The 27164-nt window shown below is 30.6% G+C and overlaps 5 protein-coding genes and 1 long non-coding RNA gene across 6 annotated transcripts; 3 read left to right on the top strand and 3 right to left on the bottom strand.

Annotated features, from left to right (window-relative positions):
* The first annotated feature begins 561 nt into the window (after positions 1-561).
* LOC115876701 (golgin-84) lies at positions 562-2766 on the top strand. The gene is made up of 8 exons (XM_030892587.1): positions 562-828; positions 889-1055; positions 1107-1506; positions 1623-1827; positions 1888-2121; positions 2178-2253; positions 2389-2549; positions 2607-2766. The coding sequence occupies exons 1-8, from the start codon at positions 716-718 to the stop codon at positions 2664-2666; spliced, it is 1416 nt and encodes a 471-aa protein (XP_030748447.1). The 5' UTR covers positions 562-715; the 3' UTR covers positions 2667-2766.
* Positions 2767-3693: 927 nt separating this feature from the next.
* LOC115876579 (COMM domain-containing protein 5-like) lies at positions 3694-7453 on the bottom strand. The gene is made up of 5 exons (XM_030892396.1): positions 5981-7453; positions 5782-5929; positions 4303-4480; positions 3922-4243; positions 3694-3865 (listed from the first exon to the last, which is right to left on the bottom strand). Exons 3-5 carry the CDS (start codon positions 4382-4384, stop codon positions 3694-3696), a joined length of 576 nt encoding a protein of 191 aa, XP_030748256.1. The 5' UTR covers positions 4385-4480; positions 5782-5929; positions 5981-7453.
* Positions 7454-10294: 2841 nt separating this feature from the next.
* On the top strand, positions 10295-11143 carry LOC115876935. The gene is made up of 3 exons (XR_004049231.1): positions 10295-10349; positions 10425-10708; positions 10911-11143. It is a non-coding gene; the product is annotated as an uncharacterized LOC115876935 (long non-coding RNA).
* A 301-nt stretch (positions 11144-11444) lies between these two features.
* LOC115876704 (30S ribosomal protein S11-like) lies at positions 11445-12501 on the top strand. The gene is made up of 3 exons (XM_030892591.1): positions 11445-11585; positions 11642-12104; positions 12159-12501. The coding sequence occupies exons 2-3, from the start codon at positions 11667-11669 to the stop codon at positions 12303-12305; spliced, it is 585 nt and encodes a 194-aa protein (XP_030748451.1). The 5' UTR covers positions 11445-11585; positions 11642-11666; the 3' UTR covers positions 12306-12501.
* On the bottom strand, positions 12336-25240 carry LOC115876702 (KN motif and ankyrin repeat domain-containing protein 2). Its single transcript, XM_030892589.1, has 10 exons — positions 25003-25240; positions 23687-23770; positions 21850-22064; positions 21399-21567; positions 18848-19077; positions 15794-17019; positions 14186-14407; positions 13685-14132; positions 13287-13487; positions 12336-13232 (listed from the first exon to the last, which is right to left on the bottom strand). Exons 2-10 carry the CDS (start codon positions 23739-23741, stop codon positions 13035-13037), a joined length of 2964 nt encoding a protein of 987 aa, XP_030748449.1. The 5' UTR covers positions 23742-23770; positions 25003-25240; the 3' UTR covers positions 12336-13034.
* Positions 25241-25517: 277 nt separating this feature from the next.
* LOC115876703 (ER membrane protein complex subunit 3) lies at positions 25518-26947 on the bottom strand. Its single transcript, XM_030892590.1, has 4 exons — positions 26698-26947; positions 26381-26634; positions 26150-26311; positions 25518-26093 (listed from the first exon to the last, which is right to left on the bottom strand). The coding sequence occupies exons 1-4, from the start codon at positions 26847-26849 to the stop codon at positions 25915-25917; spliced, it is 747 nt and encodes a 248-aa protein (XP_030748450.1). The 5' UTR covers positions 26850-26947; the 3' UTR covers positions 25518-25914.
* Positions 26948-27164: the final 217 nt, after the last annotated feature.

Raw genomic sequence — 27164 nt, forward strand, 5'->3', positions numbered from 1 at the left:
TAAAAATATGAACTTCGTTAACGTACTATAAAAGGATATTTGTTAATCCAGAATTGTCGTTTAAATAATGAAAGATCATCTTGACATGGGAAAAAAGAATAACAATGCTCTGAGTGGTTATTTTCCTTAGTAATATTTCTACGAAACTGAGCAGTTAAGAGATAATAAACACAGAATGCGTAAAAATCTTGCTTGATTTTTTTTTATTTACTAAAGATAAATCTAAATTATAAACTATTGATAATTTTAATATCTTTTGTTTTTGAGTGGATAAATTATTATTTGGTAGCAAAAACCGTAAAGTTCAACAAACGGATATATTTTTTCAAGTCTGTAAGAGCAACTACTCAACTGTTACAAAATATTCCATTTCTGACTATAGATCGAAAAAAAATTTAATTGCATTGTAGCGCCATCTCGTGTCCATGAGAAATACTAAAACCTATTGCCGAATAACGGTATCTGCAATTTTTGAGACACATATATTCTGTGGTCAAAACTATATATTATTAATCTAAGGAAAAAATATTTACACGTCAACATCACGTAAACAGTTATTCTAACCTAAAATTATTTTGACGTTTTGATATCAACTCAAAACCTATGATTAAAACTTTCTGCAATAAAAATATAAAATTCATTATAGTTTATATTATGATTGAAGTTATATGTTTATGAAGATCGATCGTTATAGCTTCAAGTATAATAATCTATTATGGCATGGTTTCAAAACCTTGCTGGACATGCAGAGGATTTATTAAATAAAATAGATCAAAATGCTGCTACTGTTCTAAATGAAGGAAATAAGCTAATATCAGAAGAAAATGAGTAAGTTTTAGTGATTTTTTAGAAGCTTAACTAAAATACTAATGTATTATATGATTTTAGACATGGATATGTGAACAACGGTGATAAAAATTTAGCTCGAGTGTCTAGTGAAGAAGTAATAAGAAACATTAACAATGAACAAATTCAAGATAATTCACTACCTGAAATAGATCCAGTGGTTAATAGTGAAGTAATTGTTACTAATATATCTGAAGACGAAAACCCTGGTCAGATTCAAAACCTCTTTTTAATGGATTTATGGTAAAACTTTATTTTAGGTATTCTAGATGAAAGTCCCGTGGCTGAGGTAAAGACTATTAAGAATGATAATGCATCTGTATCATCAAGTTCCATGCACAACAGTTTCACTGAAACTAAGGAAATAGAAGATCTCCATTTAAAAGTTGCAAGATTAGAATTAGAAAACCACGAAGTGACCAAGGAGTTGTTGAATATACAGCATTTATATTTAGAGATGAGAAATGAAAATGCAAACCTGCATAGTCAAATTGAAAGGATAAATGAGCAACTTATTCAATCCCAAAAAGAGAAAGAGCAGTATGTTATTAGGGCACAGCGTATTCTACAAGAGAAAGAGAAATTAATTGAACTTAAGCAGACAAATAATTCTGGTGAACAAGGCAGAAATATTTTTGAAACATATAATGAGGAACTCAAGTAAGAAAGATTTTTTTCTTTAAAAGTAAGCTAGCCATGGTCTGTCTGATGGATGATGTTAAAATAACTGATGATTACAAATCCATATCTCCTTTACTGATATCATTTATTTTTAGGAAGGAATTAGAATTTTTGAAAGACAAGGTAGCTGAATTAAATAAAAAGAATGAAAACATGCTAAATGATATGCACTCTCAACAAATGCAACACCAGGTTATTCAGAACCGAATGGCACAATCCAATCAGCTTTTAGAACAGAGTCTGTTAACTGAAAAAAAGAATCACTTTTTAACTGAGGAAGATTGTGCACAAAAGACAAAGGTAAAGTGTATTGTGTATTTATTGAATATTATTAAATGAAATGTTTTATTTCTTTAATAGGAGTTACAAAATAGATATGATGAATTAAGACAGTTGCAGAATGTTATCAAGATTAAAAATGAAGAAATTGACAAATTAAAGGAGAATTACTCAAGAGTTTCAAATACTTTATCGCATGAAGAATATGAAAATAGATTGAAATCTTTAACGCAAACTATTATTTCAAAACAGAATGCTTTAGAAACAATTACTACAGAAAGAAATGCTTTAAGAGTACAGTTGGAAAAATTACAGGTGTCATATTTTCAAATTTGAATTATATTGTTTTAGAATACAGTTTTCTTTTCAAGATAGAACATGAGAGAAAAATTACACAGCTAAAGAATGATAAAGTGAATGTAATAAACATCCAAGAGTTTAATGAGGGTAAGAAAATTTTAAAACTTGAAAGAAATGTAATTTTATGAAGATAACGAGAATTCTAAACTTGGTTAACAAGAGTATTATGATTTGCATTACTAAGCTTATTACTAAAGTAAAAATTTAATATTTTTATTCCAGAAAAAAGCTACATGTCAAATTTCCTGAGGGTGACACCACATGATGCTGCAGTAACCAGAAGAGTGAAGCATGCCTATTCAACCTTAGATGCCTTGAGTGTTCGAACAGGAATATTTCTTAGGAGATACCCTGTAGCTCGGGTGTTTGTTTTCCTTTATATTGTAACTATTAAAGAGTTATCTTAGTAAATAGATAATAATATCTTCTTTATCTTTTAGGTTATTGTACATATATGGGTCCTAACTATATTGCTGTGGTATGTTCCTTCAAATCAGTAACAGAAGTGTTAAAAATTTAATATATTTTATTTAATTGTTTCAAGTTATGTTAGGAACGTGATATTTGTTAATGTATTAAATATAGCTAATTATAAATCAGTGTTGTACGTTATTTGAATAGCGATAATTTCTTTTTAGATGTGTAAACACATCTAAAACAACAATTAAAACAACTCCTTGTATATGAATAATATGAAATACGCGAACTTCTTGTATATGAATAGTAATAAAATACGCGAACTATATCAACAATATTAATATCTGTAAAAATTTGTTACATCTTAAAAATAATCTAAAATGTCAATATTTCATGGGTATGTTGATAAATATGTTTTTTCTATGAAAACTTTAAGATATACATAGGTAAAAAATGCTATAATACAATTTGATAGAGAATTAAACAAGATATTGCTGTTTACAGCTAGTAATTATTTAATATAAATTTTTAGACACTCTGTATAAGGTAGTATTATTTTTATTGCAACACAAAATTTAGTAAACAGAAAAACTTCTGACAATATTTGGTTTTAAAAGCTTAAATAAGCAGATAAATGAAGCATTAAAATTGTTACCGCATTTTCACAAAATCGTAAATATTTCAAAAACGGTAAGATTAAAGTGCAGTAATCCTTAATCAAATTTACCTATATTTTAATGGTAGAAACTAAAAATGTAATAATATACAGGGTGTTCCATTTAAAAAAATTAAATTTTGATATTTTTTTTATTTGGGATACTCTGTGCCTTTTGAAAATAATTTTAAATTGTAACTTTAGTAGTCCTCCAATGATCCCATCACTCATAATTTCTAAAAATCCAATAATTTGCTGGCTACAATACTCTCTGTCAAATGAGGCGAATAACCCTGTATAATAAATTTTAAATAAATACAAACTATATGCGTTTTACTTTAATTTGTTCAATTTTAAAACAGTTTGATTGTTTCTGGTATTATAAAAAATAATCGGAGATAATCTCTCAAAGTAATACACTGTTCCGTTAAGGGGGTTTATCAAAAAATGCAAACTTATTTTAATAATTTATTTATTAAATTCCTTGATTTGATTTCTTTCAAGATAAGTGCAATGTTAAATCTCAGGCTATGGAATTCCTTTTTATTTAAATGAAGTATATATAGCTTTCCATTTGTTAGTTTTATACACAACGTTATATTTGGAGCTGAACTGCATCCTATAGAGCTAAAATTTATTTTTTAGGTAAAGTCATAAGAAACAGCATATATATTTATACTGACTTGTTTAGTAGACTGATATCAATTCTCCACTTAATACTCGAAACATTCTCAAATGTGTTATAGCTGGCAGAAAAATATTTCCTTATTATTTCTGTCTGATTATTTAAAAATGGTAAATTCGAAACAAAGTTGTTTGGGAAACCTTCCTCTAATAATGTGTCCACAAAGTCCTTCTCCTTATTGTTGCAAAACTCTTTTAATAAATGAATATACAAACTTAATACTTCAAGAAGTTGTTCGCATGATAAATGACCATCAGCTTCTAATTTACTTAGAGATCTTGATAAGTCTGGAGTATCTGGCTGTAAGGCTGCTAAAGCTACTAAAATTAACAAAAATAATAAGATTTATATATATTTAAAATATATTTCGACATCTTACGCTTTATCACTTTACTGTTGTATGCTTCAGGTAACCCAGTGACTAAGTTTATTGTGGATTTGGGTATATTGCTTAAACTCATTTCAATCAAATTTTAAAAGAACGTTCAAAATTGTTGAAAAAGAGATATATTTTAATTAAAAATAATAGCCTACTTGTTTACATAAAGCATATGTTTCTAAAATATAAGAGGAGCATGTTAGGGAATCAGTATGCAACCAGTAATACATATATCATAACCAACATTTACAAAATGAAAAAATCACTATATTTATACAAATTATATATATATTAACAGGATATTAAAAGCATCAACAAAAATGGGTATAATCTTATCATAAAAAATATATTTTAAAAGTAATTTAGAATTAATTATTTTTTTATCTAAAAGAAATCTATAGATGTCGCTTTTGTGAGATAGATCTTCATTTGTTTTCCGCTAGGGCCGCCATATTGTGGCGTCCGCGTCCTTTTCAAATCAACGCGTTTCAAAGCTAAATAGTTTTGCAAAGTTTTTAGTTAAAAAGCAGTGAAGTATTCTAAATTTAATTGAAACGGGTAGATTATTAGTTACTCTAAGCTTACACATTTACAGAACTCCCTAGAATGTAAACCTTGAGCTGGGCTTACACCAAATGTTTGTCTTTTGGGATATTCATTTGGGGGAGCCCAGTCAGTTCATCCTAGTAAATTATGTATATCAAGACGTTAGTAGTGTTCGGTATATAGTTAAACTGTCACCAAAAATATATGTTTTACCCCTTAGTAGAAAATGTAAGTGAACTTGATTGCATATGCAATGTGGTCAAGCCTGCTTTGTACGATGACAGATATCAACAAAATTCTTATGGGAAGCTATGTATATTACAATTGCTTTAACCAACTAAACTGAAAGCACGCTTGATCATAAAACTTTCTTATCATATACTGTATTATATAATAGATAAATATACGATTTTTAGTGATATTTCATTTTATTTTTATATTGAGAAATAGATGCTTTATTACAACAACCTTCTAAATTTTTAGTATTCTATTTTTTAAGCCGAATTTATGATCAAGAATGCTTTGTACGATGACAGATCAACAATTCTTATAGAACGCTATTTTACATTTGCTTTAACTAACTGAACTGAAAGCACTTTTGATCATAAAACTTTCTAATCATATACTCTATAAATAATTGATATTATTTTACGTATAGTTTTTAGTCTTTTAATTCATTTATTTTTTATTGAGGAAAAAATGTTGTACTACAACAACATAGTAGGTATTCTACTTTTTCTTAAACTTAATTCATGATCAAGAATGCTTTGTATTTTGATAACAGATAAACAATTTTTATGGTAAATTACATTAGAATTTGTTTAGCCAGTAAAGTCAAAGCTCTCTTGACCACATTATCCCTAGAATAGTTAAAAAATTGATGCTTTAAAATTTACTTATATAGAAAAATATAGTAATTTTTCTTATACCTACATAAACTTTGGTCTCCTTTGAGCTTTTCATTAAGTTTTTCGGTTATAAAATCAAAAATTCCCTTCTAAAGCTTTGTAGAACTATTTTTATTAATAACTAAGGGCATTAACTCCACACTATTAATTCCATGTCTGTCGAATATACCTACCTACAATTTAAGATTTTTTTATAAACTTTCTGAACATAACAAAATAGTTACCCAAGGTTCCATATCCATACACAAATTCTTATGTTTTTGAAGCATACACATTTAAAAACTATATTAGACAAAAAAAATAATGTCTTGTTACCGTCTTGTGCATAGAGTCACTTTCTTCCACATTTTCAATAGATTTTTAATTATCAGATCAGTAATTAATTAAAAATATATACATATATATTTTTTTGTCAATTCAAGTTACAGGTTATATCAAAACTATCATTAAATCATACGATTTCTTCTTCTTTTTATTTTACTGTATTTTGCACAGATAACTTAATTTTTTATGTTGTTTAAAAAGGACCGATATGAGAGTTCAAAATCGAACCAAAAAGCTATCTTTAGCTATATTTTTAGCTATGAGAAAATTAAGATTTGTAAAAATTCAAATTTTCCTCCTGGATATTCATACAAGACTTCCTCTTTCAACATGTACAACGCAAGCGCGTTTTGCATGTTGATTAATCTCCTTGCTATGTAAATGTATATTGGCAAAATGCATTTCTAAAATACTCTAAAAAAAAAGAATAAATGAAAAGTATTTTTTTTACATTTATGCAAAAATAATTCAATAAAAATATACAGTTTTTCATAAAATATTTTAATTTAAAAGTAGTTAGAAGTTAGAACTTAGGGCAAAAGCGCAGCGCAAGCGCATATTGTTATAATTACCCCCAAATGTTAAAAAATAAGTTTTTTTTAATATTTTGTAATGTCCCTACGTATGATTCAATAAAGATGTTCAGTGTTATTTCCTGAAGTAGCTTTATTTAAAAGTGGTTTAAAATATGTGTAACCACAAAAGGTAGGATTTGCTTCCGTTCGTGTATCTTCGACCCCTAAAAATCCTATGATATTGACTTTTTGGCTTTGATCGATATCTAGTTCTGGACGATTCACCAAACATGGGCGGCCTTGGGGTTCGTTCCGGAACTCTTTCAGAGTAAAAAGATATCTGCCTTTATACAATTATTTCTTCTTAATCGGTTATAGTGAGTGCACCGCAGAAGCCCAGGAATGGTAAATTTCGCAATTTTATTTACTTTACATTTCTTGGTTAAATTCACCTGTCACCTGTTGCAAAAACAAAAAACAAAGGACCACCAGATGGCTTATAAGCTTAAGGACTTTTTATGAAACTAATATGTAGTTATGTTATATATATATATTATATTTAATTTCAATCTTTTTAACTGATATAACAATGTTTAAGTATTTTTATACATATAGTATAAGGGCACTAGGTACTAGATTCGTATTCGTTGAATTCATTTTTTAACTTCGTCCCTTTTTAATTTTGAACTTTGCGCGTATGAGTTTCTTTGTTCTATGATGTATGTATGTGAGCGATAAGTTCGCATGAGAAAAATGGTGTACACAGGGAATAAAGTACCTGAAGTGAAATTCTTTGACACTCTAGGAAGTACAATATGATGAAAATGTTATCTAGCGTGCTTTGGACGATGACAGAAAACACTTCTTATGTCATTAGACTGTATTATCCAAAAAATAATTGGGCCCAGTTGGCTTTGATATGACCGTTGACATCCCAATATAATTTACAATACATATAAAATTACATCATAATTTTCCCAACTTGATACTGTTTTTATGTTATTAGAATTTATTTAACTTTCCGTCGACTAAGTCCGTACGTGTCATTTTTAGACATTTTTTATGAAATTGAAATAAAACTATTTAAAAAAGTACATTTCTATAATGTAATCGAAAAAAACAATATCGCTGTCATTTTATATATAAAATTATATGGAGAATGTCAGCGATCAACATTTCCAAGGCATCTGGACGCCTTTTTTTCGATTATACCTATTATACAGGGTGTCATGAAAAAATGTTTATACCAATAATAAAATTGTGATATTAGATGCATGCATGGCTTATGATAATGTTTTAGGTAAGGTGAAGAATTAGAATTCATTCAAATATTGACTTTGCTTCAGAAATTATTTGGAAAAAATCGAAATAAAAATGAAACTTCTACACCCTGTATCTCCGAAACTAAGCATTTTAGGACATACATTTATACGAACTTATTTTTATCTGCAGAATATGGTGCCGAAGTTTCCGGAATACAGTTCGGACCACCCTGTATATATAATACTAATTCTTTTTTTTTCATTAATTTTTCCTCCCCAAAAATCGAAAAGTGAACATATTTTCACAATATAATGTTGTTCAAAATATGTTCACTTTTAGAGGATATATAAAAAAGTGCGAGTATGCGTGAGTAATTTTTTGACATCCTGTATATTATTGTATATTTGACTTCCTATTTGATCACAGGTTCGATTATTAATAAATTTATTTTAATTGGTGCTGAGAAAAATATAAATAAAATATATTGTGCAGCATTTAAAAAAAAGTAATAAAACAAGTAAGTACTTGGACAAAGTACTTTATCCAAATACACTTGGATGCTGCCATATACTAAGGGTTGGCATTTCTGGTCTTGGGTGCCGGTTTTCATGTGTACGAAGAGTACGCTCAACACGCTTAGTAAAATAAGACGTACTGAATAAAGACAGAAGGCGAGTATTTTCCCAAGCGCATAGAATATAGCGTCAGATTAAGTAGTTATGTAATAAATACTTCGTATTTTTGCTCACTTCGACTTACTAGATTGCCATAACGACTCACTCCTATACATGTAAACGCCGACCTAAGGGTTTGCTTGCCAGCGGGGTATGTATACCTACATGGATGCTGTAATAAAACAAGTAAGTACTTGGACAAAGTACTTTATCCAAGTACACTTGGATGCTGTCATATATAAAATTAAATATATTAAATATTTATCCAAGTGTTGGAAAGCTTCGTAACATCCAAGTGTAATGGGTTAACACTGAAAAAAACTCAACAGAAGAGCAAAATCCGGTTCTACCCTCATTAATATCTGTATATTTATTTCAATGAAAGAGAAACTCAGTATTTAAATTGTCCTGATGATGCTAATAACTTTTCAAAACGTCGAACGAACTAAAAGAGAGTTCATTTTTCTTTCACTCGTATCCCGATAATAAAAAAAATGCTGGCTTAGTAAGCAGCTAGAAAATATCAGTAATTTCATATTAAATGTTTTTCTAAAATATTATAGCTATTGAAGTCTCATTTCCTGTTCTTTACTGTTGCTTGAAAGGTCGTATGTTCTTAAAGCAGTTCTTGTAGAGGTACTACAACTGATGCCAACTCTAGAATGAAGATCTTGCGGAACCACAAGGATTGTATCAGGATCGAGGCTCGGAACGAGATTGAATCAGGTATGTTATACGATTGTTCTATTTTTTATATCGAACTAATGTTTTTTCTCTATTGTTTCAGGTTAGTGCTAGGCATAGTTTTGATATAGCCCGTCTTCGCAAGTGTTAGTGAATATGGACCCTCTTGGGGGGATGTGCGTTTTTCAAGTCGGAATTATTTGGAAAATTAAACAGTTTTTTTTGCTCTCAGTCCGTTATGGTTGTTTTTGTTAATTATATGTTTCAGATTAGGGTTTCTAAACCGGGATCCCGAAATCTCGGGATCCTGAAAAAATGATTCGACTGATGACGACACTTTAGTCTTTAAAAGGTCAAATTTTATTTATACTAAGCAGAATTCTAAGTCATATTCCTTTGTTAATTTGCTATATTTAGTGTTTTTTTTTCAACAAAAATTTATTTTGTTTTTAATCACTAAATATGAATGTTACTTTGTTTTCTCTATTTTAATAAAGCTCTTTTCTCATTTTCTTTTTGATATATGTATTTGCATTTTTATTAATAAGTATTTATTTGGATTAAATTTCTCATTCATTTTTCAATCCCGGGATTTTCAAAACGGGATCCCGATCCCGAGAATTGGAAACCCTATTTCAGATATCCCTAGGTGTGAGACGAACTTTAAGGGGACTAACGTTCCCCCTATGAGTCCTCACTGAAGCAAAGAAGGTGTAGAAGCTGATCTCTAACGGGGCTAATGTCCCCCTTATCAGTCATCACGAAGCAGTTGAAAGAGTCAGTCATCTCCTCCCAAGACTCCATGAAGAGGACAGAGCCGTATCAAAGCCGTATAAATTATATAAGGTAGGAATAGTATTAAGTATTTGTTGAATTTTTTTTGGGAGTGAAGTGATGGGGACTGTAGTATGACTTAAACTACTATTGTTTAATCATATATGTTTATTATTTAAATATAAAATAATACATGAGTTTAACAATTAGGATGCGTAGGAATCTAGCGTTCAATGTCAACTGTCCACCATTGACCTTCTAGCTATTAGGGAGGGGCACTTTCTAATAATATCAGATAATATTACAGGGACCCCAATAAGAGATCAGGATATCAACTTTCTACATATTGTTACAAAAAGGTAAGTATGTGTATTTTTATACACATACATATTTATGTGGCTGTTTAATTTCTCATTATTTGTTGTATTTTTCAGGCCACGACGAATACCTATTAGAATCAATCATAAAACAATTATAGTTATTTGCTAATACATTTTTTTACGTTACTTTTATATGTATAGGAAGTGGTACCCCAGAAATGGGGCCTTTATTTTAGAAGAGATTAGGAAAAAACTCCGTGTTAAATAAAATATTGAAGAAATTACGAGATGTTAATTTAGTTAGTCAAGTCAAAAAAACATGAGTTAGAATAGACATAATTGTCAGTGGAAGTAATAGGAACCGCCAATTATTTTTGACCCAACAATATTTATATAAGGTTTGTAACAATTAGCAAAATACAATAGACCATTTAGGATTCTTTTGGGCTGCTTTACGTAATATCACTTTAGGACATATTATGCATATAGCCATATGATAAACTTTTTAAATTACATTTTGAATAAATCACTAAACTAATATATTTTTTTATTGTAGTTACAATTACATTCTAATTATTAATTTACTTTTTTCTATTGTAGCTCAAATTACCCATACAAAACACGACTCTCATCCTTTCAGGAACTTGAAAATGTTTGCAATAAGCAGTGTCTTGAAAGGACTATTAGAAAGGGCTTAATATAAGATGCCCTTTTGTCTGAAATCGAAAATACACCTTTAAGTCGAGGTTTCATTTAAGATAATATGGAAAAAGGATAGATATTATTCAAAGAATTTAGTACCAGTTGCCATTTATTATTTTTTTTTAGAAATTTATGAGGTGAGTAATATTCAGATATACCTAAATATCATAGTAGTAGTGGTTACATTGTCGTGCGTTTTTTTGATAGCGCAATAATCAAAATAATTCAATTCTGCCTTATAAAAGATTATGAGATCTTTATCGAAGTATATAGGCTATAAATATAATTTCTGCCAAAAGAAAATTGAACTTTAAGTAGGGTATCGACCTTCTCACTAAAATATCGATAGTTTGAAATGTAGATACATCCTTACCCTAAATCTCCGATAATTTTATATTGTCTGTGGCTACACATGTCACTTTCGTCCTTGCTTTTGTGTCATTTGTCATCTGTAGTTCTTCTATGGTTTGTTTTGAAGTTAAAAAATTTGCAATTTTTGAAGTTATTTATTTATACATATAGCATCAATTAATTAATAAAAATATACATTGTATGTATACTTGGTAGAGAAAGGTAAAGATGTAGTAATATGTTATTTACAAATAATTTAAAATAACCTCACATTTTAGATATAACCTGTAAAATTTTACTACAATGTTACGAAAAGGACTGTTAGATATTTTCGAAACTGCTTTAAATAGACGGACAGTATTTACCACTGGAGTGAATTTCCGCGAAGTCACAGACCGTAAGGAAATGCTAAAGTCTCTCCCTGTAGCCGATGAGGGAACTGCAGGAGAAAAGAGTATCGATGTAGATTCCTTGATACAGGGTAGAGGAGACAGGTTTCCAAACTCCCAAATCGACAGTAAACGCTTTGACGGAGTTCTTTTCAAAGACTTGCCAATTATTAATATAAGAGTGTCGCCTAATAATACAATAATAAACTTAACGAATGCAAAGGGATTACCTGAAATTATAAGGTCGTGTGGAATAGAGGGTTTCAAGAACACCAGAAAAGGAACAAATGTAGCGGCTCAGGCTACAGCTATTACAATTGGTACAAAGATTATAGAGCGAGGGACTAAAACTGTATGTAATTCTAACACAAAACATTAAATAATTCTTTATTTTTAATTGTTTTAGGCCCGTGTTCGTGTACAAGGAATGGGCCCAGGAAGAATGTCCGCTATAAAAGGTCTACAAATGGCAGGTATAAATATTGTGTCTATTACAGACAACACTAGGGTCTCTTGGTACCCGCCTAGACCAAGAAAACAGAGAAAGCTTTAATATTAGTATAAAATTGTAAACAAATTTTAATTTAGGAAATAAATTTATAAGAATTTCTGCAAACACTGTATTATTAGCATAAATTGTACAATATATTACAACACACATACATATTAGAAACAATGGAATGTTTATTTTCAATTCAAATTGAATTAGATTTTTAGATTTCCACTTATTGAAATAAAAACACTTTGGGATAAGATATAATTAAGGTGTTAGTTGGTTAAAAATATATAAAACATGGAAATCTTTTAATTCAAAATGCTAGTATACTAAATTGTACAGTTAACAGTTATTGTACTATATAACAAATAATATACTGATTGAAAAAAATATTCTTTAAGTCGATGTATAAAAATATGTACAGGGTAGCTATGCAAAACGAGGCAAAATATTTTTCTCAGTCAGTTATTTAAAAATACAAACAGTTTTATATTTTTTTAACAATTAAGTAACAAAATATATGACACACTAGTATAAATAAGAAACAAGTGGTTTAGTTAATACACCTACATTTGTGATATAAACACATTTTAAACTGTAAAAATCGCTGTCATCTTTGAGGATTATGTACATGTATGTGTACTTGGGTAGTGCTGATTAGCTGAAACATATTGTACTCAATCTACGTTTTAAGTACAAAATAATACCCTTTGTAATTAGAGATTCTATAGTGTGTGTCAAATTTAAGAATAAATCAAAATCACTATTTTTGTCTGGATCTAAAAATTACTTTTTTGTGTCAGTTAGAGCACGATGACTACTTCTAATTGGAAGAGGAGATGAAGGAGTTTTAGGGCTGTTTGATTTCGTTTTTTTCAATTTGTTCGGATGAGGTTTCTGAAAGTTTCGTTCGTGAGCATACAATAGAACTCCTATGTGCCTGTGTCCAGCTTCCATAGCTATTTTCAACGCTGTACTGCCATCCTGCAATGCGAATAGTCAAAATACTTATTAATTTCGTGTTTTATGTTAACTTACAACATCAGTAATACTAGAATCACAATCTGGTTGACTAAGGAAATGCTTGACGATTTCGATGTGGCCGTGTTCAGCGGCGCACATTAAAGCTGTACTACCATCTTCATCTTGAATATTGATGTCTGCTCCTTCCTCAAGTAACATTTTCACCATATCAAGACGCCCATGACTCACTGCTAGCATCAGAGCAGTTTGACCATGCTAGAAAATACAATTCAATTATTTTAAATATTGTTAATATGGACTGGGACCAGTAACTAATGAAACAAACTAGTGATAAACGAGACTGGTCTTGGTCTTGCATAAAAAGCAAGACTAAAACCCAGTGTAAGACTACGACCAAGCCAGTCTTGGGCTTGCGTTTGCTTATCAATAAAAAACAAACTAAAAAGAACTACCTGTGAAGCACGTATGTTTACGTCTGCCAAATGAAAGAGTCTTCTAATGACGTTGGCATGTGTCTGGCTTCTGACTTCCGTTAAAGAAACTAACATGACGCTGGTGTAGCCAGCCTTGTTCGGTTTGTTAATATCACATACTTTGGAATCCAGAAGAATGGACACGACGTCAAAGTTTCCATGAGAGACCGCATAGTGCATAGCTGTATTTCCACTGACATCAGTCATGTTCACGATATACTGAAGAAGTAATAAAGAGATATCTTCAAATGCGTCTAAATAGTCTTCTACATCTAGAGGGTTTGCGGTAACTAAGCTGGATATCTTAAACCATTCCTGTTGCACTATGTTTATTGCACTTTGGTTCTTGCCTATTCTAGATGGGCTTTTTTGCAAGGAATCGTTAAGGACCTTCATTGCACCCTGCATTTCTTTACTAGGAGTTGCCCTACGGTAAAAAGAAGTAGTATGTTTTTTCGGTGATAGAAAAAAAAGGCTTACTTCAGTCTATTGTCTGTCGACGGTTGGAATATTGTCGACTCCGATACTGGCAGTGTTGTTTCCTGTATTTGAACTTTAGAAAACGAAGTGCTCAAGCCGTTTTGCGATTTTGAGGTGGAAGCATTGGCTGGGATGTCGAGTTTGAGGTTTTCTTTTACTTTTTCAAAGTTGCTTATTGCTTCTGTGGAAACTGATTTTGGCGATAAATCTAGGCCCGATAATCTAGAAAAAATATAATAATATTTAGATACAATTTTAAATACAACACATAATATTTTCCAAGAACGATAGAGTACAATAACAACACAGGTTGTAGTTATCAAAAAATCATAAGTACAATAGTAACACTGAACATCACCGTTTACTGATATACTCAATTACTTTGATTAATTTTTTTTTATTAAATTATTAGTTTGCTCAAAAGAATTCTCTTTAGTCCAATTATCAGTATATTATTTTTTAAATTCCTTTCAGAAAAACAATTTTTCTTATGCTATAGTAGTGATAAAATCAATCAAAAAATATAACTTTTTAAACATAGAATTAAATTAAGACTGTCAAAATGATTTAGAATATTTTTAGAAAGAGTTGCAAATACTTTAGAGCGAAATATACAAATTATTCATTAATCAGATTTTATTTTATTATGAAAAATCTCTATTATTTCTCTAATCTTTATTAAATTACTCACTACAGCTTTTAAAAATTAAAATGTTATAAAATTGTACAAACAGGCAAGAAAAAATTTAATTTGCACTGGGACTACTACTCTGGAACATGCGCATTTTTGCAAAAACTAAAATGAAAAACCGAAAATACGAGAAAAAGATTTCATTTAAGGTAACCTAGTAATTCAAAAAAGAATTTATAAAGAACCAGAAATAATTACCTAGTTAAAAGGATATGTTGATGCATGTATGAGCAGTGGGCATTTTGGCTAAAAGTTTGCTTCGGAGCTAACATTCGTAAGAAGCGTGTCTTTCAAGACATAGCAAAGAAAAAAATTCAAGCGCGAATAATTCTGCTCACGGCAAAAGAAGCATTGTTATACAAATACTAATTTTCTCCCCTCATCAATAACGATTTGGCAGCAGCGCTTGCGCTTTCAAATCCTGGCTTTTAGGACCTTTTAACACCCAGAATGGGAATTGGGAAGAAATAGTAAATACAGACACGCACCAAGAGATATTTTTAGGTCCCACTACAAAGGCGTGTTTCATACTAATTAAATAGAGTAGTAAGTAGAAACATAAAAATGTTAATGGTATAATAAGACAGTACTAAATATCAATTGATAGGAAGTGTTGTGTATATCGATGTGGTAAATTTTATTTTATAATGTATTTTTTATCCCTTGAAAATCTAATAGATAGTCCATTGAATTAAGAGGGAAAGAATGTTTGATTTTTTAATTAGCCAGAAACCTTATTGACATGAGCAATAACTGGGGGGGGGGGATATCACTTAGACGAAAACTATCAGGAAGATATCAAAAACATTTTGTTTAAGAGAAGATCAAATTACTAGTGTGCATGCACAATGTTGTTTACTTGTTAATGATGCATTTTAATTATTAGTTTGTATTGAATGTATAAATACAACACTTACTTGGAAGGATCTATTGGAGATTTATCTGTAGGGGATGAAGAATACAATTTTGTATAAGTATCCTGCCTCCTAAACTTCCGAGCTTCAATCGGTGTGGTCGGTACAGGAATTCTACTAGGATTCGGACTACCTGGCGTTTTGAATTCCTTAGAAGATTCCATCTCTTTACTGGCGCATTTCGCACAAATTTTCTCCTCAGACACTTCCTTTTCTTCGCTTATCGTATTGCTGCCTTTTTCCGAAGTTTTTGGTTTGTATTCCCTGATTTCGCAAGCCACGGACTTTGTAGGTGTTTTCAAGTCCTCAGTATCAGTTTTCTTGCTTTCAGAAGTGTATTCTGACTGCGTAGTCTTTTCTGCATTCTTCACCTCGTGCTGGGAAGACTTAGATGACGTTTTAATCTCACTCTGACAACCCCTCGATATTGTATTGGTGTTGTCGTATTGGGAAGCTACCGTTCGTGTTCTTTTGTGCAAATCTAGTCTTTCCTCTCCTAAATTAAACGACTTACTTCTATTATTTAAAGCGGATAATGATACTGGCGATGTGTGCAAGTCTTCGTCTTTCTCAGGGCCTACTCCTACGGATATTTTTACAATGCTGCATTTTTCACAGAGAACGTCTGTTATGGTGTCTTTTGAACACCCGATCGAATAAGATTCCACGTCCTTTTGAACAGCGAAATCAGACATTCGAGTCACAGCCTGTATAGCTGCGTTAGAAGTTATTGGTTTTTGGATGGTATCTGTCTGGCAAAACTTCACTTCGGTCACTGCCTTGGGTGCCTGTATGGACGACTGAATTCCCATGTCCCTCTTATCCCTAAGGTTAACAGTTTGCGTGCTCCTACTAGCCGTGATTTTAGGGCTCACTATGGGTGATGTGTTCAGGAATTTTGCTTTTTCTACATACCACTTGTCCGCAAATTCGGTGGTCAGTGTAGCTGCGTGTTTTGTGTGGGGATTCTGATGTCCAACCCCGATATTTCTGGTTAAAACTCCGCACATCACACCGAAATCCTTTCTGGGAGGTGGAGGAGGAGGTTCTTTCTTCGTTTCGTCATTAAAGTTTTCTATGTGGGTGAAACTCTGCGATCGTCTTCGATTTGGAGGCACTGGTGCAGCAGGTTCGTAGTTTCCATTTAAAAGGGTCTTTTTAGAAGCTTCTTCCGATTTTATTTGGTGATGTAAGCGTTTGTTTTCTTGTCTTAAATACGCTAGTTCATCCTGAAGCAAAATATAGATAATTTAAAATGAATTTGTATTTGATGAAATGTATGAAAAGAAAACATATCTACATATCTAACTTAAGAGCAATAAACATATTAGCATTGATTTTTTTACGAAATTTTGATATAGGTACCTAACTATGAAAAAAAATGGGCACATAATTTTGAAATCCGAAAAAAATATTCTAACTGATAAAGAAACTTCTAATATACAGGGTGAGTCTTAAATAAGTGAAAATATTTTCAGGGATTGTAGATCTCGATAAAAGAAACATTTTTCTTTGTCGTCCTTCAAATATGTAAGTCCAAAATAACCGAGTTATTTTACTTTTTTTACTAAATTTCCAAAAAAAAATATTTTTTTGCGTAAATTTTGAGAACTACTGGATCTTTTCTGGGTTTTCTTTCTTGCAAATTTAATATATTACCTATGTTGCCATATTATCAAGAAATTATGGTTTTTAACTAAAAACTAAAAAAAAATACAATTAAAATACGTCATAATCGTGTTTCTGGTGTCGAAATATAGTACTTTTAAAAATATTTGCACTTATTTAAGACTCACTCTGTATAACTGTGACATTTAACAGCATATTAAAATTTATCTAAAACTATAAATTTTTAATGAGTGTTCTAGTTAAAAAAATACAAAATTAAATATGTTAAAAGTGTGGCCAAATAAAATGCTACACTGTACACTAATGGGAAAAATCATTGTAAGACACATATCTTATTAATTATAAAAAATTGACATATCTCTGTACTTCACTAAAAGTATATAATTTTGTATTTTTTGGAAATGCTATGAACAATTTTCTATATTGTCAAAAACACGCTAAAAGTAATAAAGTACCAAAATTCAAGACTAAAACACGAAATATCTAATATTTTTTCATATTATGCTTACTTCAAAACCGGTTGAAAAGTAAACTTTAGTCTATTAATAATAACCATTTATTGACACTAGCCTTTTTTGTAATAATCAGTACCTCAGTATATGAATACAAATTGATGCGGGTAGTTCCACGCGACTGTTGTCACTTATTTGTATCACTTCACACACTGTTATTTAATATACCGTTAAGCTTTAAACCTATACTTTATAATAGTTGAAATTTTAAATTAAAAAACATTTTACCTCCGCTGATAAAACCCCTAATAAACTTAAAAATGAGAAGTGTCTAAAATCAATAATAAGCGGATACTAGAGGTTAAAATAAATCCGAGAAGGCTATACTAAATTTTAAAGTTGCCCATACACGTAAGATTATTACAATACAAACAAAACGTTGCATAAATGGTAGTCATATTCTTACATGACGCGCTTATAAAGAATTCATATTAAAGCCATGAACTCTTTGGAAATTAGAAAATGTTTAAGCAAATAAAAAAGTGCGGTCATTTCTGAAGTGGATGTTTCAAGAATAAATGCATTAAAATATATTTAGTCGTGTTTGGTTACAAGTACAAGATAATGTTTTGTTTATTGTGTAGTGATAAGGGAATTCTAATTTAACTGAATATTTTATATTTTTATATATCCTAAATAAAGAACTAAAACTATTGAATAAATTCATAAGAAGCTTTTAATAGACGTGTAAAAAATATTGGTTAGCACTTACATCATCAGGTAACATAACTCTTTTGATAATGAGTGGTAAAAATTAGATAAACGTTATTAAACAATAGATCTGTGTTTGATAACAAGTAGAATTAAATCTATAAATATTCACGTAGTTGGGCTTTCGCAAAAATAACAACAATTTCAAACAAAACAGACTATTCTACAGCAAATCTAATTGTTATAAAGTCCATTGTTAAACTACCTGTAGGTCGGGTATTAGTTTCACTTGGCTCTCCAGTTGCTTGGTGTGCTCGAGGCTGAGTGCCAGGGCCTCTCTGATGTTTTGCAACGCCATAGGGCTCAGTCCACAAGATTCGATGCTGACTGAGTCGAAGTCGCCCTTCAGCTGTCCATCCTGGTTATCTGGCAGAACCGTCAAAGAGCCAGAAGTGGTGGACAATGACGAGATTGAAGGCACCCTTCGCAGATTCTCTAAACATATTAAAAAATCTTGATAACACTCTGATTGCGCGAATTGTATTAAGTTAGGACGGGCATCGCACCGCACCGAATTGATATAGATAATGTTATCGATAAAGAGAACGAATTTTCGGACGGCACCGTACACAAGCCAGGCGAACATTAGGAAAACACGAGACAATTGGATTTTGTGCTGCTCCATTCGACCTGTTGATTATTTTCGTTGTTTGAATAATTTTTTTCAAGCCACGTAAAGTCGACTAAGCTGAACTGAAAGTGGCATAAGCTAAACTACAGAGAGGCTTGCGCACTCCTTCGCAGTGTTTAGGTCTGTTGAACATAACAGCAAAGTTTGAAAGTTCACGGTTCGCTTGTTAGCTCTAATTGCCGTTGTCGCGGAGGTTCCCAAACAAAAACAGCTGTAAATAGGCTCGTGTTAAATTTGTTCATCTCTTTAGTTGTTCCCCTGTTAACAGAACTTCCTCTGCAGACCCTTAGTTAAAATTCTTGTTTAATTTTACTATTTAATTGTATTAATCAAATAAAATATATTTTTTTTTATTTTAGTACTCCAACGATTGCAAGAGTATTTCAAGTTACAATTTTTATCTAACAGGATAACTGATAAGAACATCTTATTAATTCCTTTTTTCATCATTTTTATTTTAAAATCCGGAGATATCTAAATATGAAATAAATTACAATCATTTTAAGACTACCATACAATCGAAAAAAAAAACAGTGTCGTAGTGACTTTTGAAATGAAAATAAATTATAATTTCTGTTGAGCCAACAATCTCTATAAGTATAAAATTTATTAAAAATAATAATGATTTTTATACAACTTTTTACGCCAATTTTTAAAAACATATATACAGGATGAGTCTTAAATAAGTGCAAATATTTTCAGGGCTCGATAGATTTCGATAAAAAACATATTTTTTCTTTACCTTTTTTCAAATAAATCCAAAATAACCGAGTTATTTTACTTTGAAAATTACCAAAAAAATATTTTTTGCTAAAATTTTGAGAACCACTGGATCTTTTCTGGATTTTCTTTCTTGTAAATTAAATCTACTACATATTATCAAGAAATTATGTTTTTAACTAAAAACAAAAAAAAAATCCAAAATTTTTTTCAAAAAATTTCAAATTTGGAAAGTTTTTTTTTTCGCAAAAAAAAAATTATAATAGTGTTTCTGGGGTCGGAATAGACTACCCCTAAAAATATTTGCACTTATTTAAGACTCACCCTGTATATAGGAACCGGCCCGAGAGAATTTATCAATGAATGTCATTTTAAAACCTACTATGACGGTATTTTTTTCGCCTATACGTTATACTAAGGTTATACTTAACGTACATAGAGATATTGAATGTTGAATCATTTAAAAAATAAATTAAGGCCATACTATATCCTTATATGAGACTGATAGATATTTTGCAATTGTACCTATTAAAGTAATAATGAATATTTTCATAGTGTCACCATATTTGGTGATAATTATGACATAATACAATTTCATAACACAGAAATAGGCACTTTCTTTTTTTCTTAATTTTTTTCACGTAATGGTTAATATCTAGAATGTTATTTTAAGTCATTAATGCAATAATTATTATAACGCTGATTGATTACAAAATTTTAATCAAAATTCAGTTATTTGGATGTATGACTTATTTTCTTTTAGTAATTTTGGCAAATTTTTGATGCCAATGCTTTAATAAATGACATAATATATGGATTGACCTGACAGAAATTTCCATCGTTTCTTATTCTAAGGTCACTGTGACATTGTTTTTTTTTTCGATAACACTACAACGAGATTACAGAATATATTATTTCTTCTGTGCTGTTCAAATAGACTAAAGAATACTACGATTACAGTAGAAATTTTGGCAAATTTTTGATGCCAATGCTTTAATAAATAATATACCGGGTGAGTCTTAAATAAGTGCAAATATTTTCAGGGCTGTGATTAAAAAAAATCCAAATTTTTTTTCAAAAAATTCCATATTTTCAAAATGTTTTTTTTTTCGTGAAAAAAACCTCATAGACGTATTTCTGATGTCGAAATACACTACCTACCCCTAAAAATATTTACACTTATTTAAGACATCCTTTTTTTGTATATGGATTGACCCGACAGAAATTGCCATTGTTTCATATTTCTAAGGTCACTGTGACATTGTTTTTTTTTCGATGATAGTATAACGAGATTACAGAATATATTATTTCATCTGTTCTGTTTAAATAGATTAAAGAATAGTAATATTACAAATAATACGGAATTTTAAGGAATAATTGGGAATATTTTAATATGATTACAAACCTGAAACAGCAGTAACATCTGGTAAATTGTTGGACAACTTATTCTTGGATCTTTGCAAGGCTCGTTCGAAATCAGAGACTGCATCGTCAAAGCCGTCTGTAAACGGAAACTGAAGTTCTTGTCGATTGGTTTTTTGAATAATTTTCGGTGATTTTTGCAGATATTCAGGCTGAAAGAGTACAAACTCTATTTATAGCAAGACCCTGAGTAATGTTTGTTTTGTTTGTTGTAAAAAAATGTTGACTGTATGTTTCTGTATTATCTAAATTTATATCAGTACTGATAAAACTGTATGTGGCTTTATTATACAAATTTAAATATCATTCCTGAGATAAGGCAGGATGTTCTTTGCAAAATTATAGGTACTGGAATCTTTTATAAAGATGAAAATCTAAATTCAATGATTGTACTATCTTTAGGAGTAAGATTAGCCTATTTTTTTATTCTATACCTTGTATGCTTCATCTAATACAGCCAACACGGGTGGTGTCAAGCCTAGAAGCATTTCCATGCTCTGTCTTTGCTTTCTACGGTCTTTTCTTCTTTTAATAGACCCAGTGCGATTTTTATCCTCCTTGCTGATGGATTCGCAATAGCGTACGAAGTCCAGGTCGATGTGGTACCCATAGGGACAGCAGGTACATTCGTCGTACCACGAATGATAATCTGAAAGATGTCAGAGGTCAAACCATTTGAAGCGCTGTGATAATGCGGTCATGTTATTTTTTTTCGTGGATTTCATAAACAAGTAACGAGAAAATACTTTACAATTTCTAATACAGAAAATGTGTCAGTATATAGTTACAACAAGGAATGATTTAAAGTCAGTTCGTGTTTCAATTTGAATATTCTTTGACGGGAAGTGATATTATCATACTAATTCTTGAACGATACCGTATGAGAATAACTTAAAAATGTATGTTTAGAAATATTTTTTTTATTTATATATAAACTCAGATGCAAAAAAACGTTGCGGTCAAATTTAAAGTGATATTTTTATTCCCCCCCCCCTATTTTTATTTTTTAAGAAACTGTATATAATCTGCTTTAATTCGTAAATTAATTTTTTTTATAAATTTTAGTTTTAGGCTTTTTACACAGGGTTATTCGAAGGGTTGTTTTTTTTACCTTAACTTTAAAACACCCTATGCAATAATTCGTGAACTAATTTTCCTAAAACATTATTTTTCGGTCAGAACCATGTCTCCTGAGTATTTCGTTTTTTTGGTTCATGTCATTACATGCCTTGGTTATTTTTTAAGAGCTTAATGAAGTTGCCACCAACAATAAGTGGCTTTGGTGATTATTGTGAACTAAGTTTTTTAGCGTTTTTTTAATTTAGTACAGAGTATCCAACGCAGTGTAATATGACAGCGTTATGACAATAGTCACTCCGTAATCTCCCCCCCCCCCATATTGAAATATATCCCCAAAAATAATGATAATAATTGAAAAAATTGCAAATTGTTCTTGACAATAAGTTCTTTTCGCTCTTAAAAATTAACCAAGGCGTCTGTTGACATGAATCAAAAAAACAAAATGCTCAAAAGACACGGTTCTGACTGAAAACAAATGTTTTAGGAAAATTTGATCACGAAATTATTACACAGGGTGTTTTAAAAATAGGATAAAAAAACAACCCTTCAATCAACCAAATACTAAAGATTATAGAAAACTTATTTTTTGCATCTGAGCGTAAAAAAACGAAGAAAAATAAAAAAAAATCAAATATAAATAAATTTCAAGCATAAAGCAAATGTATTTTACTACCAAGGTCAAAACGAAAGCAAAATTTTATTATATTTACACAACAGACTAAAGCGTAAAATCCCCGTTTTATGAAACAGCTTTGTGTATCTTTATAATCTTCCTGCTATACCCAGCATCCCAGAAATTATTAATATTCAAAACGATTTTGACTGCGTCTGTTCCAAAAAAATGTGCAGATGGGTGGGCGATTTAATTCAATAAAAAAATCGATAGTACGCCTTTATCAGCATGGTATGGTGTGGGTGGGCTTACAGTTAGAAAGTGTACGGGCAAAATATCTCTTTACGATCATGCATACAAATGCCATAAGCAAAGTAGTGTTTCATTTATAAATTATCGTTTCTTTTTGTATGCTAAGTCAAACTAAGGCGGGTACATTGTATTGAAATTATTCCAGTCGAACCAAAAACAAAGATCTAGCTAGAATTGCCTAGCGAAAAACGCAAGCATATTATACTAGGTTTACGATTTTTTTATTGTTCTAAATTTTTCTTAAAGCAAGGAATCAATAGACTTACCGCTTTCCGCATTCCTCACTGGTGAAATATTTGGCTTGAACCTGGGATATGACATTATCAAGCTTCAATTAGCACTTGTCCTAGCTGCAAAGAAAAATGTCAACTTTATAAATACCAGCAAAAAAGGCTATAGGTGTTTTAGGTATAATTCAACGATTTTTAGCCTTAAATTCAGTATCGAACACATCACGCATGTCCATTTTAACATAATAAATAGATTACATTATGCTGGTATTATACATGCTGTCGCTTAAATACTTGATTAGATAAAAAAGTATTTATTGTGACATGTGTGTGTACGTACGACTGTTGCCCTTTAAAATAAAAATTAATAAAATAATTGTAAGCCCTAATAATTTTCCAATATTTTTTTTTAATACGTTTAGTCATCTTTTCCTTCTTGTTGTTCTTTTCTAAAAACCGTCTAAACTTTAAGTTAAATCCGTTCCGATTTTTTTAAAAGAAACTAATTTGAAGAACCGTAGTAGTAAATCAAGAATGGTGCTAAATATAAAATGTTGGTCTTCCACGAATTTGAAGTGACAGTAAAATAAGGCTTTTCTCTGGTGATTTTACAAGAATAGGTCGACTTTTTCACACATTTTGTGCTATGTGTCATTCAACTAGGGCTATTTTTAATCATCTAATGAGTTGTAAGTCCTTTTTTTCTTATAACTTAAGACTGTTGCAGATCTAAATTAAGATGTTCAAAGGACAACTAAACTACAGGAAATTAAAAGTATATAAATAGGTTCTTCAGACATTTAAAAATTAAACCATCTAAATTCTCACTCAAAAATCCAAGAAATTTATCAATAATATAAAAATATATATAAAACATTTTTTTTAAAAAACCTTCACATTATTTAGTGGGTTTTAATGTAAACAAGGAATGCGTGAACAATTTAGCAAATAAATATTTACTTAACGATTGTATTATTTAATGTTTTTACGGTTTCGAAAAAAAAAATAGATCTTACGCAAGGAAAATAAGAGCAACAGGTGGCTGTTTCTATAGGCCAAATTAGCGCAATTTAAATATTTCCTGCAACTTTTTTAGGGTTGAATTATATTAATTAAACTAGATTATACATTGAAAAACCTGACTTGGTTGCTTGAGGGCATCTGTAATAATAGTTAAATAACATTGTCATCGCTAAAAATAAGTTCTGCATTATAAAAACAAAATAAAGTATTCTGAATTAAAAATACCTATTCTCCCAGATCAAAGAGCAGAGGTATGAAAGGTCGTGAATAAACAGGTAGATATGAATTGAACATGCAAAGGAAGATTGAGGTAACAAAATAACGCCTACCAAATTCCAAAGAAGCAACGACAGGCGGCAGATTCAACGATGACACGAAGTTTAAAATACTACACTGGTCTGTAAATATATCGGGCACCATGATTTGGGCGAAGACATCCTAACAAACGCACCAGTCAACTTTTGTCACCGAAATCTTCAGCATTTTTTTCGCAAGAAATCAAATGTTACCTCGACACACATCCGCTTAGTTTGGTTAGTTTTTAAAGACAAACAAGTAGATGTGTGCAACGAACTTGCAGACAACGGCGTTTGCGCATGTTCACAGAATCTCCACAGGTGATAACTTAGTAAAGATGCTGAGTCTGTACCGAAACTCTTTTTTTACTTGGACTTATTAGTTGCCAAAAATAATATAAGACCCTTAAAAAGATAGTAAAACACCTCAAAAACCTCTTTAAGTTTTAGAATATATGCAACTGCTCGTTTTCTTAACAGTAACAAAGGTCTCTTCAGCTTTTTTCAACCTCAGACTCGGCTTCGAGCAAAAAAACACACATTATCGGTTTATGACACTTTTTTATTATAAAATTCTGCTTGAAACTCATACCTACAGCTAGTTATAAAAAACAATTAATTTCTCTGAGTGGATGAATACCATCTTTATAACACCAGTGAGGAAATTTCATCAAAAGGTTATTAATACAATGAGAACTCCTATCAATATTTTTAATGAGAAACCTTAACAAAATTTAATGGATATACAATTTGCGATTTTTATACTTCATAAATTAGGAAGGATAAATTAGCAATAACCAGCGCATTCGCCATATTTAAGAAACATACATATGACTTCTAAAAGTATAAAGTGTATGTATAATAATAATATAAATAAAAAGAAAAACGCATTTGATATTAAATAGTAAAGTTCAACAAATAAATTAGTGCGTGAGATACTCATGACTAGTCAGTTTTTACTTTTTCTTCACCAAAAAGCTTATTATCTACATCTGCTAAAGCCCATTGATGATCAACTATTTCTAGTGCTTCCCATTCAGCTTTGAAAGCAATCTTTGGGTCTTGTGGCATTGCCATAGCTGCACCGGACATTTGATCTTGCATCTGCCTTGACTGATCAGCAGCTAAAAAAATTCTTCATATATAGAAACAGTAACATGTATAATAATCTAATTATTACCATTATTTTCCCCTAAAACTAACGTATAGATACTCCTCAAACCAAATACATTCAAGAAGTACCATGAAGCTGATGACACCCACGAAGCGTCTAAATGTGACAATTCTATTCCTCTTTGAAGCATAGATTTAAATCGTAGAGTTAGTGGGAATGGAACCTTTGCTGAAAATGATATATAAAATGCATTACACCTTTGGTGTTTTAGAAATAAAAAAGGGTAAATTTATCTACTTGTAATAAATCCTGAAAACATCCAGTTTATCCATCCACCAATAATAATCATGGGTAGAACATTAGTTAAATTGCCTTTAACCATATCTGTCATCATTGAGGGGTCAGTCATCATGTTTTGTGTTACTGCAGGTCTCTTTTGAGTTAAATATCCATCCTCTTCTTTATTAAATGCCTGTCTTCTTATCAGAAATGCATTTTTAGGAATATATCTTGCATTTTCACGAAGAATTCTGGATCGTAATATCATCTGACTAAATAGTTGTAAAACAAAGTTAGCATAGAGAAAAAAAGTAGGGCTACATATAGGTATTTACCTGTCCTTAAGTTGTTGAGTCTCGATTTTCTTTTGGCTAGCTAAGAGCATTGAGACATAATGCCTCACGATTCCTACTAGGAAAGTAATTATCACTATCGGCAAAAACACCCAGACTCTTATTTCTGAATCTACAATCAAGTCTCCTGCCATGGCGTCTGTTTATATAAATCTTTTCAAAGTGGTTTCTCTCTATTAATCAATTTTCAGAAAAATTAACAGAAAATCTTAGGTTAGAAATAAACGTCAGACGTCAGATTTAAAGATCCATAAAATTTCAAAAACCAAAGATTAATATGAATGTCTTAAATGGGTAGGCAACTTATTATACATAGAAAACATTCCAACAGTTCACTCATTCTCTAATAGATGTCGCTAGCGTAGTATTAATTTAAAAATTATGCACAGAAAAAATATTTTTAAAACAGATTAATTTAATAATGACAGGACGAATAAAATTATAAAATG

Source organism: Sitophilus oryzae, unplaced genomic scaffold, assembly GCF_002938485.1.
Source record: "Sitophilus oryzae breed Bouriz unplaced genomic scaffold, Soryzae_2.0 scaffold_1440_pilon_pilon, whole genome shotgun sequence".
Lineage (NCBI taxonomy): Eukaryota > Metazoa > Arthropoda > Insecta > Coleoptera > Curculionidae > Sitophilus > Sitophilus oryzae.

Coding starts and splice junctions, on each gene's coding strand:
- LOC115876701 (XM_030892587.1), top strand. CDS start 716: ATGGCATGGTTTCAAAACCTTGCTGGACATGCAGAGGATTTATTAAAT. Junction 1,507..1,622: donor ACATATAATGAGGAACTCAA/GTAAGAAAGATT, acceptor ATTTATTTTTAG/GAAGGAATTAGAATTTTTGA. Junction 2,122..2,177: donor TACAGTTGGAAAAATTACAG/GTGTCATATTTT, acceptor TTTCTTTTCAAG/ATAGAACATGAGAGAAAAAT.
- LOC115876579 (XM_030892396.1), bottom strand. CDS start 4,384: ATGAGTTTAAGCAATATACCCAAATCCACAATAAACTTAGTCACTGGG. Junction 4,244..4,302: donor CAACAGTAAAGTGATAAAGC/GTAAGATGTCGA, acceptor TGTTAATTTTAG/TAGCTTTAGCAGCCTTACAG. Junction 3,866..3,921: donor GATATCAGTCTACTAAACAA/GTCAGTATAAAT, acceptor AATAAATTTTAG/CTCTATAGGATGCAGTTCAG.
- LOC115876704 (XM_030892591.1), top strand. CDS start 11,667: ATGTTACGAAAAGGACTGTTAGATATTTTCGAAACTGCTTTAAATAGA. Junction 12,105..12,158: donor TAGAGCGAGGGACTAAAACT/GTATGTAATTCT, acceptor TAATTGTTTTAG/GCCCGTGTTCGTGTACAAGG.
- LOC115876702 (XM_030892589.1), bottom strand. CDS start 23,741: ATGTCATATCCCAGGTTCAAGCCAAATATTTCACCAGTGAGGAATGCG. Junction 22,065..23,686: donor AGTGAGGAATGCGGAAAGCG/GTAAGTCTATTG, acceptor GACATCTTTCAG/ATTATCATTCGTGGTACGAC. Junction 14,408..15,793: donor TCTCCAATAGATCCTTCCAA/GTAAGTGTTGTA, acceptor TATTTTTTCTAG/ATTATCGGGCCTAGATTTAT.
- LOC115876703 (XM_030892590.1), bottom strand. CDS start 26,849: ATGGCAGGAGACTTGATTGTAGATTCAGAAATAAGAGTCTGGGTGTTT. Junction 26,635..26,697: donor ACTCAACAACTTAAGGACAG/GTAAATACCTAT, acceptor ACAACTATTTAG/TCAGATGATATTACGATCCA. Junction 26,094..26,149: donor AGTTTTAGGGGAAAATAATG/GTAATAATTAGA, acceptor GAATTTTTTTAG/CTGCTGATCAGTCAAGGCAG.